Here is a 17405-nt window from a genome sequence, read left to right as displayed (position 1 = left end):
AAATGTTTCGAGGAGCTCTCCTCTCCTGGTATGTTCAAGATGGACAGGTGTGGAGAGGGGGGGGGACCATCAGCATCATGAATAATGCAGGGTAATGTACATGGATGAATGTTAAAGTCCCCTAGTAATATCAATTCAAAGGCATTAACATTAGTACTGTACGTTGACAAAAATGTATCCAATAGTTCCAAGTTTTGACTGGTATGCTCATTTGCCTGTGAATTATAAAAATTAACAAACATAATCTTGGTTTTATCCTGAATAGATAGTTCAACAATCAGACAGTTTTCCGAGCCCGAAGAACATTGAGTTAAAGTTCCTTTTTTGTCCAATTTGAAGAGGGTTAACAGGCCCCCCTTAGATCTTCCTGCCACACTACTACTGGCTGGGTTGAAAAAATGGCAAAATCCATCCAGAGAAAAACTATTTGTTTGATCCCAAGTCTCTTGTAGGGCAATGATATCATAGGATTTTAATGACTGTAGCCAATCGTCATTCCCAATTTTATTCTTCAAGCCAGCAATGTTCCATGTAGCAATTTTAAAAGACGGAGTTAGTATCTGGCTAGAATTCTCCGGGACAGCAGGCAGTAAATCGTTTTCCTCTAATGATGACAGGGCAGAAAAACGATTAAAGAGAGGTAAAGTGTAATCAAACTGCCTATTTTCCACCTGATAACAGTAAGAGTCCGCTCTATTGTGTTGCAGGGGTACATTTAAAGGAGCATTCGACCCACAACCAGTCATTCCCCTCCCATACCCATGTGCAAGATACCTTTGGTTATGAGGCACTCGATGTTGGGAGTTGTCCAGATGATTATAGAAAAAACCAAGAGGTCTAGCACATACTGAGTTATCAAGGTTTGGTAGGGAGGCAGCTCTAAGGAGGACAGTTGCAACGTGTTGCGGATGTTTAAAATTTATAATAATACAGTCCCCACTTGTATTTTTCCTACCATTGCCAATCCAACTGACTCTGCGTGTAGATATTATATCGTTAGCAAAGGCATCCGGAAAGCCACAGTTTCTATTCAACCAAGCAAGGGTTTTATTTTTTAAGGCTGCATGTGTTTCTAGCCTTGGGTCTGTTAGGCAGGAGTCAACCTCAGGTACATTTGTTAGGACCACCGTGTATGGAACACACTCCGGTGGGAGGTTGACAGAGTTCTTCCTCCTGTTCCTACTTCGCCCGGCCGTATCTCCCCCTGCTAGGTTATTTTGGGTACTATTTAGTGCTGCTTGGGGTTGTGCTGGTATTTGTACTATAGGTGTTGCCACTATTAGTGGGTTTGCAGTTGGGATGTTCGGTACGTGTACAACTGTGGGCACCTGAGCAGTAACCCCTAGGCCATTATCACTAGAGCTAACTGATACTGGGCCAACAGGTCCCTCTGAATGACCTTGTAGGCCAGTTTGAGGACTCATCTGAGTGGGAAGCCGAGTCATATGGGAATCTAAAAGACTACCAAGTCTAGAGACCTCACTGGCAACTAGATCTAACTTTTCCTCCAGGGGTCTGATCAATGCCTTTAGTTTAGTCTCCATAATGGAAACCAAGAGTTCAATGTGGGCTGGATGTAAAGTGCTCCCACCCACTGTATTTGCAGGCTCTGGGCTAACTTCCCTAATCTGTGGTGTTGGGCCTGTCTTTTTAGTCTTCCTACCCACCACCCTTTTGACTGGTGCCTTCTTGCAAGCACGCACTATCCTCCGTACAGGTGTTTGAGGTGGAGAGGGCCTTGGGGAGGGTGATGATCTCTGACTAGGGTAGTTTCAGTTACAATTTCCCGCTCCTCTGTTAGCGTTATAATGGTAGCATCATTAATTATGTCATCATTATTTGCAGCTGGCAAACCACTGTCTATATGAGGCAGCAGTGTGGAAGGTGCACTCAGTTTTATAGGTGAACTATCTGGACTACCCCTACCTAGTGATAATCTCCTGTCTTTATTAATTTTGCTTACAACTTTAACAAGATAATTATCCATTGTCCGGACCTCATTTACTGCCGCAGGTTTAGCCGACCTGAGCTTAGACATAATGAGGCCCTACAGATACGAATTTTTGGGTATATGAGGTAGCAAGAGACAAGCCTGATTGTGGTAAAAAAGAACTATCAGGACAATAAGACCAAGTTAATATAACAAAACATACATCAATAATTAAAAAGTAGGGCTTACTCTAAGTCCATAGTCCAGAAACAAGGAGCCAAAGTCCGTGGCCCAGCCCAGCCTCCTCTGGCCTCTGACGGCCGCAGACGGCCCCGCCCTTGTCCCGGGCTTCTCCCGGGCGCGCCCACGCACGTCCCGCGGGACGAGGGAGCCGGTGTTCCTTTATGCCCCCAGGCACTTCCTGGTTTCGAGGGCGGCGGCGGCTTCCTTGCCGCAAGGGGCTGCTGGGAGTTGTGGTTTCTTCGTGACCCGGTGGAGCCAAGCCCGGCCAGGCCACCAGCGGAGCGAAGCCCGGCCCTCCTCTGACCACAACGATGATGCCGCCCAGCACAAGCGCACAGCGGAGCAAAGCCCGGCCGTGAGCAGCTCTCCGGTTGCAGAAGGCTCCCGCAGCACTCTCTCGCAGGTGCTCCTTTATGCCCCCAGGCACTTCCTGCTTTCGAGGGCAGTGGCGGCTTCCTTGCCGCAAGGGGCTGCTGGGAGTTGTGGTTTCTTCGTGACCCGGCGGAGCCAAGCCCGGCCAGGCCACCAGCAGAGCGAAGCCCGGCCCTCCTCTGACCACAACGATGATGCCGCCCAGCACAAGCGCACAGCGGAGCAAAGCCCGGCCGTGAGCAGCTCTCCGGTTGCAGAAATCGATGCTGCTGGATTTGGCCACTGTATTTTTGGTTGTCCTGTTGTTTTTATTTTAATGTTGTCTATCACAGAAAGATAAATCTGCAAAACATGTAATTGACACAAAAGAAAAGCAAAATGACAAACCATAGTTTTCTTCATTTCTTTGCAGATGAATAATGTAACAACAGAATATTGCCTTGATATTATAAGGAAGTTTGAAGTCTCAGAAGAGAACAAGGAGCAAAATGTTCTTGGGATAGAAGGTATAGCACATAATATTTCTTGAATGTCATTGTGAAGTTGTGGCTATGCAATTATGCTATATTTTTAGTTATGAGAGCTTTGTATGTGCAGGTAATGACTTTGCCTGGGTTTAGATTAGATTAATGTGTTTTTCCCTTGATGCAAGGTTTGGCTGGTTAAATCCGTATTGTGCAGTGTTTTAGTTAATTGATTGTATTTCTAATGTAGAACTTAATTGAAAAATACTATTTTCTAAATGAAAATAAAATACAATTGTTTACAGTACTGTAGACTGCAGAGACAACAAGACAATATTCCGCGTGCAGTAGAAATGTATGAAAGGAAAGGAGAGTTAAAAAAAAAATCCAGGCCAACACGTACCATGTTTTGATTGCATATGCACTCCTGGACACTTTATTTTAACAGAAGAGCCCCTGAGATCCTTTCTATTGCAAAGTATGACCAAGGGTGGCTATTGTACTGGTGCGCGCTCAGAGAGGAGAGTTGTATGAAATTGTATATAGGCTGATAGCAGTTACATGTAATTATATAGCATCAACTACATCATCTATCATTATTACGTCATGCTAAGTGTGGCGCGTATATAATAGCTATTCTTACATCCACTCAAATTACTTGCACTTACCATGTGATTAGAGGGTGGTTCAATGACATTGATGTGATATTGCTGTCATAGCATAGAACACATGCGATACAAGGGTGATATACTGCAAGGCGGGAACTGCAAATGCCTAGGTCCTCTCGCACAAGTATCTTTAGGAAAGAGATCCTCATAAAAATACTTTGTATTCTACAATTTACACTGGCCAATGGCCCTTTGGAATTATGGTAAGGAGAGTGATCAGACACTCTGGTGTCTTCTCCTTCCTCCCCCCCTGTGGGGCTTGCCCACAATTAAAAACGTCCATCTATTACAGACCTAGTACAGTCTATCAGGACTGCTGGACTTGTAGTTGAGTAAGAACTCTAGTGCCCCTTGCCCTTGAGTCATCGCACTCAAGTAGTGGAAAAGAAACTCTACGCAAAGCAAGGCTCAGGAGAGAGCAAACAAAACAGTCAGCGATTGACAGGATTTTAACAGCTATTCTGTCAATGTGCTCCTATGGGATTTGCACGGTAATGCACAATCCTACATTATGCACCTTGCCTATTCCTAATGGTTGACCTATATGGAGCTGTTCTCACATCTGTTGATTGAGCTTGGCATTAAAGCACCAACCCTCTGGTGGGTCTATACTCAGGGGACTATGATCTTTGCCTTATGCCTCAGTTAACATACAGTTAATTTTTTGCATGCATGTGGAAATTATGCTTTTTAATATGGAAAAAAAATCCAGACCTCCATCAACACCTATCTGAGGTAGATCCTCCAAATCCGCTGACCAAACACCATCAGCAACCGCGAGTATGGCTTCAGATTTACCAACTCATTGGCCACAAAGACATATTGAAAAGACACTGGGTAGGCCACACACTCCACAAGCCTGTGTCAAACACCACCAGGCAAGCATTGACCTGTAACCCTCAAGGGAAATGGAAAAGAGAAAGTTCAAATAAACACCTGGCGCTGAGGCCTCTAGGCTGACTACAAGGAAATGGACGATACCTGGATTCAGATTGAAAGAAGAGCCCGAGCCAGAGATGGCTGTAGAGTCTTGGTTGATGGCTTATAGCCCAGGAGGGTAGTAGGCAGTAAGTAAGACAAAGTAAGATGGCAACCCATCTGGCGACAAAGATATTTTATATCTATAAAATAAAGAGTACTCCTAATAGGAAGGATTTGAATATGATATATATTTTCTTTAGTGGACAATGAGATGAGTTGTACTGTATCTATGAAGAGTGCCTTGCTTTGTTTGACCCTCAAGTGTGACTAAAGAATTGCAGTGATGTCAGATGCCGCGTCTTGTGTCTTCACGGACTAAAACACCAACACAAGCAATATGTTTGTTCTTATGGACAGAAAGTCAGATTACTGTGGGTTTATTCACCCTTTCATTCTTCCGAGATTCATAAAATGAGTATCGTTAAAATGGGTAGCAATAAACAACTGTTAGCCACAAGAGTTCCTTTTTGGGGTGAATATGTGCTTTGTTATTACATGTTATGTTCCATATCGTAGAATAACCATTTGAGGTGCAGTTCATTCTAATAACATTTCCTGCCTTTTATAAATTGCACTAGAGTACGTAATATTACAGGGATAAGAGGTTTTTTTTTGTAATGACTCAGTGGATTTAGCCATTGATGGTGTGCTGGTTGCTGCCCTAAATAATTAAATATGTGCAATGTTTTTGTGGCAATAATTTAGCGAGGCACTTTACCTGCGTGGAATAGAAAGAGTTAATTAAATGGTTCAGAGCAAATGTTTCCTTTATTCCAATGTGCGGGGTGCTCTTTTGCAAACCAGGGATATGTAATTTACATGGCTTGTGAACGGGAATGTCGTTGTGTAAAGCGAAAAAAGAATGACAAGAGTTTTTAACTTATCTGGGGTTTTCTGAACAGTTTTATATTTTTTTGGTATTTTTCATGGGGAGAAACGAAAAAACAGGGAACTGAAAATGGCTCAACTGGAGCAAAAAAAAAAAAAGAAAAGAAATAATTTGGGTTTATTGGGGCATTTGTGGTTGTCCCCAGCAAGGACGATGAGCTTTACGCGCTGTTCTCCGTAGGAGATGGTCTTCCCACAATATTTACCGATAGTTCGGAAATCTGCAAATCGTGGCTGAATGCAAGGCATCGTCTCACTTTCCTCTGGTGCCCACGGAGTGGGTTGCTTCCTTTTTGAGGTGGTGCTTGTGGATTGGGGAGGGTTACTGGCCAGTTCCCTCATCTCTGCAGCAGAATAATTTATTGGATGCTTGCGCTGCATGTGGCGTATCATCGTGTTGTTTCCAAATGAATATTTCTTGTTCGGGTTTCCCCTGGAAAGTTCCACGCCACAGATTTTGCAAGTCACCTTGGCTGCATTACTTTTTTCTTCCCCACTGGGATCGAAAAAAACTCCCATATAATGTGTGGTCTTGGCTGGTATGGAGTATTTTGTGCTTCAAGCCATGTTCTCCTCTCCTCTTCCTCCTCCTCCTCCTCTTCCTCCTCTTGTTGACCACCAATGATATCTTGAGGTGGTCCTCTTGGTGGTTGTGGTGGTGGTGCAGATGCACCAGCTGCTGCTGCTACTGAAGCCATTATATAGATCAAAAAGGTACAGACAAGTACAAACAGGTCTTCCTAAGTCAAAGGACAAAGTCAAAATAAGGAAAAAAGGTGGGGTCTTTCATCCTTTTGGAAAAAAAAATGTATTGAACCAATGAAAAGTGTTATTTTTAGGTCACATGACCAGGGGCTTCATCATTATGAAACCAAAACTGTTATGAACCAATGAAAAGTGTTATTTTCAGGTCACATGACCCGACGCGCTTACGCGCCCAGGGGCGCGTCGCGTAAGCGCGTCGGACGCCTACGTTGCGCGATCGTATTCGCTCGAGTGCTTCTGGGTGCGCTTACGCCGTGCGTATCACGCGGACGCGGCTACGCGATACGTCATGATTATGTTTTCGTTCGCGATATTGGCGCTTACGGGACGCTCCCCGGTGCGCGCCCCGGGGCGCTTCATAAAACTACGCTTTCCGGGGCGCTCACCGGGGCGCGCACCGAAAGCGCTCCAAGGCAAAAAAAAATTTAAAAAAAAACAATATACAAAAAAACATTTGGCAAAATTGTAGGGACTGGTAGCCCGATGTGCCTTTGCTATGTCTCAAGATATATGCTCAAGTGGTTTTTACGAAAATTCACTTTGAAAAAAATATATATTGTGCTACATTGGGCTATATATATGTTAGAGCCCAAATGTAGCCCAAATGTAGCCCAATGTAGCCCAAAGATGGCCACCAGAGACAAAAAAAAACAAATGTAGCCCAAATATCAGCCAGATGTAGCCCAACTATAGCCCAATGACAGAATGTACCAGAGTGTTCTAAAGAACAACTAGAGCGCTAACAGTCTTACTTATAAAGTGAGACTTATAGTTAGGAATTAGCATTTAAAAAACCTATTAAATTCACTGAAAAAACCATAGGTTTCACACCAGTTATAGTTAGGAATTTGCATTTAAAAAACCTAAGAAATTCACTGAAAAAACCATAGGTTTCACACCAGTTATAGTTGGGAATTAGCATTTAAAAAACCTATTAAATTCACTGAAAAAACCATAGGTTTCACACCAGTTAGTTAGCTGGAAATTTTACTGACATAATACCAATGAAATTCCACGTTCTAGTTAGTTGGACTCACTATAACTTGTGCGCCTGCAATGCACTGCTGATGACGTCACATATTACATCACTCATGACATGGTCAGTGACATCACTCATGACATCACTGATGACACCATCCTTGTGAAAGAGTGAAAGACCTCCTTTCTCTGTAAAGTAACCCTTGAAACACATATTCAAAAATAGAAACTAACATTTTCAAAAAAGTGGAGATACCTATACCAGTTACAACAACCAATTCAGTAATTCCACCATTTATATACACATCCACTCATTCACCAACAGTTCTATATAGTCATTCATATATATATATTCACTCATCATATGCAGTGATAGACCTATACATCCTGTTACACACCGACAGTCATGCAAAAGTTACTCACACACATATTCACACATGCAAAAAAACTATTGAACATCCATTTATTTGCATATACAGCTATACACACACTACCACTTTACTTCTAAGGAAACTTACACATACTTACTCTCTTAAACAATCACTTATAGAAACACATACTTATTTAAACAGGAACTCTTACAATCTCTCACTCTCACATATACTCACTTATATATATCAATACTCACATATACTAGATTAAAACATATGTCGTTACTGATAAAGACAATAGTGAGACAGTCGTTTACTCACTAACACACACATATACACACTCATCCATCCATACAGTCCTGTACATATGCTGTCTTCAAAACACATACAAACAGTGAGTCAGTCACCAACCCATACAGCCACTTATACACAAAGTGAAACACTGATACATACATTTCAATATTTAAAAGTGACTTGCTAATATATGTATTCACTAAGATACACTTAATAAGGCAGTTAACCAATCAATTCTTTTAAAAACAAACATCCATTTACACACTTATTCAACCATTTATTCTTCCATCGTCCTTTACAAATACATATATAAAACATATATATTTTTCAGAAAGACACACATTCACTGGATGGTGTCATCAGTGATGTCATGAGTGATGTCACTGACCATGTCATGAGTGATGTAATATGTGACGTCATCAGCAGTGCATTGCAGGCGCGCAAGTTATAGTGAGTCCAACTAACTATAACGTGGAATTTCATTGGTTTTATGTCAGTAAAATTTCCAGCGAACTATAACTGGTGTGAAACCTATGTTTTTTTCAGTGCATATATATACATATATATACGTACATATACATATACATATCATATGGCATTACAGGGCGGGGAGAAGGCAGTTATCTTCTGAACCAATCAGTTGCTACCCTAACTCTGGCGCAATTAGTGCTTTTTAAAGCATATGAGGTCACAAACAAATCCTTTCCAAATAGTAAATAAAAGGGAGTGCACCTCTCATGCACCCTCCTCATTTTGATTTTGACTGGATTACAAAAGACCTTCAGAGTCTGAAATACCTTTGTAGCTCTCACGGACCATGTAACCTATGCAAGGACACAATATTTTTGTTGGGACTACCGGGACCACGATGCTTCGCCCCATTGGGGGTGGGCCTAAAGAGGGCTTCAGATGTAAAGCAGGTGGGACAGACCTGGAAGTGCCCGATGTCAAAGCAGTTAACTCCCGTGATCAAGGCTCACACTGAAACGCGTAGGGAAAGTGCTTTTTGGTTCGTACATCCAGTAATAAAGGAATTGCCTATGTTCGTGTGCAACTCGCTTCCTGGGGCCTCGTGGGAAGGTGTGTTTGGACATATATATATATATATATATATATATATATATATATATACATACATACATATACATACATACATATACATATCATATGGCATTACAGGGCGGGGAGAAGGCAGTTGTCGTCTGGACCAATCAGTTGCTACCCTAACTCGGGTGCAATTAGTGCTTTTTAAAGCATATGAGGTCACAAACAAATCCTTTCCAAATAGTAAATAAAAGGGAGTGCACCTCTCATGCACCCTCCTCTTTTTGATTTTGACTGGATTACAAAAGACCTTCAGAGTCTGAAATACCTTTGTAGCTCGTTTAAGGGCCTTTGTACAATGTGAAAAGCTTATAGATCTGGCCCAAGTTCTGTGTATCTCACTTTTTACTTTTCTCATTCCTTCACTCTGTGTTGGCTGATAGTTGGTTTACACCAATTATCATGTAGGTGTTTTAAATTTGTTTAATCTTCATCAAACATTATCTCTGGTAAATAACAGCCAGCCTATCAAGTGTCAATCAACAGTAGTGTCACTCACTACAAAACCTCGGCATAATAGTGTCTATACTATGATGTCATAGTAGTGCGAGTGGAAAACATTAGTGAGCATACAATATTTGTTTTAATATTAGGGAACTTGCCAGTAAAAATCGTCCCAAAATACCATAAAACAGACCGACAAATAGCCCAAAAACCGCCCACTTGGTGGCTTGTCAGACCGGCCCGTCGGGCACTGCCTGGTTGCCCTGTAACCCAGTCCAGTCCTGTGCCCTCTGGCAGAGCAGCATGATCTGACCCAATGGGGAGCACCTTGGTTAATATGCAACTAGATAGGTGATGCAAAATGTGTGTTTTCTTTGTACAGCTAACTGTTTAGTCTTCCACGGGAGAAAGCAGTATTTCTCTGCTGTTGAAACAATATTCAAATTAGCTAAACTAGAAATGTTTTTTTTTTTAAAAGGTTCTTTGAATTCTGCTTAGTAATTTAAGGAAACAGGATAAAACACGAATCGTTAATTATTGTAGTAGTAAGTGGATGTAAGTTTTGATAAGGAGCAGATTCAGTAATTTACTGTTGTGATTTGCATACCACGGAATTAAAAGCCAGGGAAAACAGATACGCTTAAAATAACAAGCAATGGCCCTGCGTTTCTGAAAGTTTCTTTACGCAGCCAGCTCTCCAATATTGTGCAAAGGGGGTGCTAAACGGGTCATTTCAGCCCGATGATGAGAGGCGGAGTGGGTGAAAGGCAGCTTCAAAATAAAGCAACAGCTCCCCAGATTCAGACGAGTAATGTATGCCTATGAAAACTAATCTAAATGAAGTTGCTTACAAATAATACAAACCAGTTGCCATCAGATAATAACATTATTGTGTGTTTGCTTCTGAAACTGCAGAAGTCCAAACGTGGGAGTTGGCATGTAATGTATTTGTAAAATTGAGGCTTGAGAGACCCTGGCGATGATTCACTTCACACCGATGCTCAAATCAAATACCCACTCGAATTAATCAAGCAAAAGCTGAGTAGAGTGTCTTATTTGAAATTAGTTTAAAATAGGTGGACGACCCTAGAAATTCTTAGGGACAGCAGAACCGAAAGCAAGCCAGGGATTTGGCTTGGCTCTAGGAGTTGAAGCCGGAGCCGAGCCATCACATTTTCAGAGCTTAAATGATACAGGAATAGCCATGTAAAAATATGCTGGCGACTCTTTCTAATTAAAGTAGGATATTTCTTGAACATTTCTGTTTCACATTAGTGCTTTATGCTATAACAATGGATTGAAATCTATTAAAAGTAATCGTCTTTAAACATTAACTTTGCCTACCACAGTTCCCTGAGCACCTTGCCATAAATCAACCAAGAAATGCCAGTTGTTAACGTGTACTTTATATATGGCCAATATTGTTGTTGTATGTGGTTTAACACTGTTATTTAAATCACACGTAAGTGAGGTTCTTATATACCACACACCTTGAATTGGATTTCTTTAAGTTAGTCTTAGAGCTGATGCCCAGTTGAAATGAGTCCCTGTGAAGTAAAGTTAATTTCTTGGTGTCAGTTTGATCAAGGGGGAAGCTGGGCCCATGTGTCCTGGTTACGCATTGAGTATTTCATATCCGGGTTGAATATCACCTCCCTCCTTTTTACCATCAAAAGGACAATGCCTTGTGTTCAATTATTTCATGACTTAAATTAGTAAACTATACTCCGTAAGTAAAAGCATCACATGTTAATTCAATCTGACAAGATATGTAGATTATCGAGGTGACTTTCTTAATAATCTACAAAATTAACTGTACAGGAATAGAAGAGATTAATTTTAATTCACCACCTTCTCCTGACTTAAAGAGGAAGATGGTCAGCACCTCAATGCGGGCAATTAAGTTGATTAGAAAAACAAAGAGGACTTGCCACACGTCTTTAGTGAGATGCTTGGGAATCTAGTTGGCTCGTGATTCCCCACTGGAGAGGAGCCGAGCCAGAGACATCATTCAGCCGCAGGCAGGATGGAGCCTTGCTTGGCCTGCCCACTTCTATAGTCGAGGCCTTGGGGCTCAGGCGGTTCTCACATATATAAAGCACCAACCCTGAATGTGCCTATATCTGCGTTTAATGCCTGATGTCAAGCGAGGTAAGGAATCCTCTGTGTTGTGAAGTTGTATGGTGATCTTGCTTTGAACCAAAATGCAGATCTGGGATGCAGATAGTGTAAGACGTGTTAGAAGGTGGACTAAATGTGGTATAAAGTGTACAACCTAAAATCGTTCATGAAATCAGCTTCTAACCTTTTTACGAATCTATACCTATTGCTTGATCACTTTGGGACCATGGTTGAATTGCATATATGATATAAAATCAGATATTTTGAAATTGATACAGATTATATATGTTTTGAAATCCTTGTTATTTACTATTCATCATGGACTATCCCCGATGTAGACTGAACCGGAGATCTGTATAGGTGTTCTAGAGTATTAGTGAGCCTCACGTGAACATACTAATTCCACTCACTTACAAAACACTTTTCAAACTACATGTGTTTTTGATATGTGGATAATATGTCACAAATAACCACATATGAAAGTGCATATAGTCAATTTGAGAGGCGCTTATCAAGCTGATTTCATCCATTGCGGACTCTCACATAATACATATTTTACTTAAAAGGAGTATCTAGTTGAAGTATGTTGGTTGCTGTCAGGGCCAGACTACTTAGAAGCAGGTATATCACCCAGCACATAGATGAATAAATTCGACCAGGTTTAAAATAAGCATTGTCAAAACCAATAAACCTGGGTCTAATGTGAAAACAGACATGCAGAAATTATATTTGCCTGCAACAGCAGATTAAATGGATATCTAATGACTTTACTGGTGCTTGATAGTTGTGGTGATATTCATTAATAAAGTGGTGGTATTGGTGATGGTGTAATGGCAGTGTAGTTCTGATATTGGTCAAGATGTGTTATTGGTGGTGGCACTGGTGGTGTAGTTGGTAGCATCTTTATTAGTATAGGTGGTGGCAATGGTGGAGATATTGGTATTGGTGGTGGTATGGATAGTGATATTGATTGTGGCATTGGTAGTTGCGATATTAGCATTGGTTTGTTACTGGTGGTGGTATCAATAGTAAAGTTGGCAATGATGATGTATGATATTATTGATAATGATTCTGGAGCTGATTTTGAGGGCTAGTGGTTATGGTGGTGGCTTTGTGGCATTGCAGTGTTGTGGCATTGGTGGGGTTGCGGTGTGGTATTGGTGGCGGTTGGGGTATTGGAGGCGCTTGTGATATTGGTGATGCTTGTGGTAATGGTGGTGCTTGTGGTATTGGTGGCGCTTGTGATATTAATAGTTGTGGTATTGGTGGCGGATGTGGTATTGGTGGCGGATGTGGTATTAGGAGCGACTGTGGTATTAGGAGTGGCTGTGGTATTAGGAGTGGCTGTGGTATTAGGAGTGGCTGTGGTATTAGGAGTGGCTGCGGTATTAGGAGTGGCTATGGTATTAACACCTTAGCAGCTATGGAACGTCCAGCTCCAGTGCTGAACGTTCCATTGCGCAGGTGCAGTTGGAACGTCCAACGGCGGACGGCAGCACTCCCGAGGTAGTGGTGCCGTCGGCCGTTGGACTGGCACAGCACTTATGAGGTTAAGAGTGGCTGTGGTATTAGGAGTGGCTGTAGTATTAGGAGTGGCTGTGGTATTTGGAGTGGCTGTGGTATTTGGAGTGGCTGTGGTATTAGGAGTGGCTGTGGTATTAGGAGTGGCTGTGGTATTAGGAGTGGCTGTGGTATTGGGAGTGGCTGTGGTATTGGGAGTGGCTGTGGTATTGGTGGTGGTTGTGGTAATAGTAGTAGTTGTGGTATTGGTGGTGTGGTTTTTGTAGTATGATAAGTGACTGTTAGGGTCAGGCTTGCACTGAAATCATGACAAAAGCACTCAAAAAATGCCTTTAACAGTAAGGACTACATTTATATTTACATATTTACATTGCGTGCATAGGAAAGGAATTGCATTTGAGAAAGTGTGATATTTGAGTGCACTCCATAGATGTAAAATAGACCCCCATACAATGCAAGCAGTCCTTTAAAGGTGAAATGATACATAGACCAAACAACCTACACCCTCTGCGAATTGAAGTGAGTTTGAGTTGATTTTCCCAATCTAGTTTTATTCTTTATTTATTGATTGACTAATCAACTTTCCTCGAAGCCCTGTACTCCAACAACATATAACACACAGATACGATTTTCCATATGGTATTGCATACTAAGATGCACACCTAGCTCGTCGACAATCACTACAGATGCTCGGTCGGATCCTCAAAAATAATGCGAAGTAGCATACAACAAACGGAATTGTGGGCCTCTGCTAGAGCTGACCTTCAAAGCTGTTTGTCTTCACTTAAACACAGGAGCTCAGAAAAAGCGGCTTAATGCATGAAGTGGCTAGAAAGGTTATCCTTTGCACCGCCTCCATATGCAATGTTTTGGTCAGTTGATGCTAAAATGTCACTCACCAGTATTTATATTCATCCTACAATTACATTATTTCTTCTACCAAGTGCCAATAGACAGTTCAGACCGTGTGAGAGCTGCCCGGAGTTTCGCCGGGAGATGCAGTCCCTGCACTCTGCTCTTGTGACTGCGCATTCAGCTTTACTTTTAAGATACAGAGAAAGGAGAGGGGAGAGCTGAGACTATGCGCTGCGCAGTGCACCACGGGACACAGCTCAGAGCTCTTTGGAGGCTGTTGGGTGTACCACATAACTATGGCCAGGGAGTGCCAGAGGACCCCCACCCTTCCATTAACAAACATTATTAAGAGGATGTGTGAGGGCTTTCTTTGGAAGGCGGGGGATCTTTCGACCCCCCCAGCCGTATTTATTAAAACATACAAAATAAATAAAAAATTGAAATAAACATAATTTTCACAATTATGCAGAAAATGTTACAATTGATATATACAGGTATTCAGATGGCTAACCTTAACATATTTCTAGTGGAGGTATTTCCTATCCGAAACTAACATATAAGGTCAATAACTGGTGTCAGATCCTTATCACTAAACCACGCCCTCCTGAATAAGTGCGCATGCGCAGATGGCCCGTTCACCCTGCACCCTTACACTCAGTCAGTCATAAAGTGCTCGGCCTGCACTCTGCTGTTATTCACCCCACACATACATCAAAGGCAGCTTTTCTGCTTAGATCCCTTACCAACAAATTAACATATGGACCAGGAAGGAATGTGAATCTGTATCCATCCCCACACTATGTGCAATAGTATACCCTGCATGTACTGTAACATTGAAACACGGTGCCTGTGCTAGCCTGCCGAATTCTTGAAAAAGTGATTCACACACACTCAAAGCTCTGTGAGAAATATTTACTATCACTTTTAGTGCACTGTACATATGTTCTGATAATAGGACTAGTGTACAGTCACATTACAGCCATCATGAATACTTTTTATAAAGTTTCCAAAAAAGAGGTTTCCTTAAATGTTTTTTTCACGCCACACCTCATTCCTCGTAGGTAGCTTATTAAATAATACGGGTGTCGTCTTCTCTGTTTTAAGACTGAGAGTGGTTCACGAGGTATACCGTATGGGTGAGGTCGTTAATTCCACATAAGCGCACCACTTGGCACCTCACTTTACCATTCAGAGCATCCAACGACTTCATACTGCGAGCACCGAGGATCATTTATAGAAAAGCTGTGAGTTGTGGTCACCTCAGTGCCTTCCTGTGGCAGGGCACACTCAGGGTCAATGGAATTATATGACATGTGATGACCAAATTATGTAGCATGGTTGACTAAATTAAACTTCAACAAAGAGCAAATTATGCGGCATAATGCGCCACTTTTCATGGTGGTATTACTGTATCATTTTGTCATTTTTTACTCATGGTAACGCTATCCGGGCAAGGATTTCCCCCTCATTAGTGTCAATTTAAGACCCAAATACAGCAATAAGCAACAGAAAGGTGACCAGCCAACCTGTGTGAAGGGCCTTCCACTGTGCGGCAACTCATGTTGCTGCGTATTTAGTAACTTTTGATCCGTTTGCGCTTAGAGTACTTTCTTTCTTTTTTTCTTAACAGCTGCAGATTATGCAGTAGATGACAGATTATGTATCAAATGCAGCAAATTGATATTTATGGGGAAAGTGCCACGGTTGCAATATAGCTTAATTTCAGTTGACCTGGCCCATTGAGAGTCTGCCTGCCCAGCATTACAAGGGCCATCGACCCTTGAGAAGCCGGAAGTTGTTAGAGTGATGAAGAGATCGACAAGGAGCAGTGATGTACCCGGATATATAAGAAGCTCTAAAGTGGCCAGTGAGCCGTTATTAACCATGTTATGCTGCTGTAATTAGATGGCATAAGCAAGAGTTATTTGAAAAGGTCAAAATGGAAGGGCAATTTCTGTTATCTGCGTTGATTTACAGTTTTGTCATTAGATAATGGTTTATGAGGGAAAGTGACTAGGAAATCTCTATGCATATCTGCTGTTTATGATTCTGTGTGATGTTTCTGGTAGCTGAAGTAGAATTGTTTTACACTTTGGCTGCATAAATACTTACAGAGTGTAGAGAATAGGGGTGAAAAACACAAGACAGCAGGCCTTTTCCTTCTGTGCACCCAGGATCTGCAACAACATCCCCTACCCATGGAGGAAAGCCCCAGTGCTGCTCTAATTTAGGAAATAATTGAAGACACCTCTTTAAAGAACACTTCATCACAATGCATTAACCATCCAAAACCCAGCTTCCTCTCCTCTTACTCATTGACTTTATGCCCGTACAACACTTAGCTGCCTTTTGGCCAGGTGCACACTATAGAAATAACATATGCCTACACGCATATCGAAATGGCAAAATTCCACCAACATGTAGAAGAGCTAAACACAAGAGTGCAGGCATACAAGGACTGAAATGTGGTGCCTGCGATTTATGATTCAGCACATGCAAGAACTATCAATGTACCCTTCTGGGTTGTGTGGGGGTTCCTGGTTTGCAAGTTGTTTGACCGTCGGCACTTAGGTTCTGTTAATGCTTAAAGACTAGGTTCTGTTAATGCTTGAAGACGATTAGTCTAAGGAGTGTGCAGGTTTCTGTTGGGTGCATTTCCTTGCTAAGGCTGCTGGAAGAAACCACATAGTCACTCACCTATTGTTTTCCTTTTTTAGCTCAATTCTTTCAGTGCATGGTTTGCCCTAACCGTTTCCGTTTTGACCTTCCAATATTAGGTATATTTGTGTGCTTGGAAGGCAAGCAGTATGGGAAAAACACTATTGTTGACTCTTGCTTATAGGTGTGTAGTACTTTGAGCCTAAGGGGGAGCTATGAGGTGTGGCAGTGAGGTTATCCATGGACGTTGATTCGTCAAAGTGTCGGGGGGATGTGGAAATGTCATTACATGCTTTTATCCTGTGACATCACAAATTACGCTTGGCAGCATAATAACAAGTGATGTCATGTGACATTTGACCCTCATTACATCACAGAAATTTAATAAAAAATGTTGCTAGTTGAGGTACAACCCTAGTTTAGTTCTTACACCTGTACCAAGAGGACAACCACCGGGTAAGGGATACAAGAATCACATACCCAGAGGCAGCCATCATTTGATAGATGGCCCATTATGCCACACAAATAGAGCCTCCACTGTCCATTTACAAGCCCTTATGTTCAATTATAGGCCTGCATGAAAATGCACATTATGATCAGAAGAAATCAGTCGTCCAAAGATATGAGGAAGAGTATCGGCTGTAGCAGCAGTCCAGGTGTCAATCATACTCCTAGTACATACACAGAAGAGGTAGCAGCAGTGCAAACTTCCCTCACCACACCAGGCTAACTCAGGCAGCACTAGTCC

General features: G+C 41.9%; 1 protein-coding gene across 2 annotated transcripts in view; it reads left to right on the top strand.

The window, feature by feature from the left end:
- Nucleotides 1-17405, top strand: part of PLCH1 (phospholipase C eta 1) — an 897070-nt gene that overhangs the window by 557383 nt on the left and 322282 nt on the right. For both annotated transcript variants that reach the window (XM_086944121.1, XM_086944120.1), the window contains one exon: nucleotides 2958-3051. In XM_086944121.1, the coding sequence (XP_086800247.1) occupies nucleotides 2958-3051 (94 nt within the window). The remainder of the gene's footprint in view (nucleotides 1-2957; nucleotides 3052-17405) is intronic.

This window comes from Lissotriton vulgaris, chromosome 11, assembly GCF_964263255.1.
Source record: "Lissotriton vulgaris chromosome 11, aLisVul1.2, whole genome shotgun sequence".
Lineage (NCBI taxonomy): Eukaryota > Metazoa > Chordata > Amphibia > Caudata > Salamandridae > Lissotriton > Lissotriton vulgaris.
The sequence above is the reverse complement of the archived record's forward strand: the minus strand, read 5'-3'. Positions and strand labels throughout refer to the sequence as shown.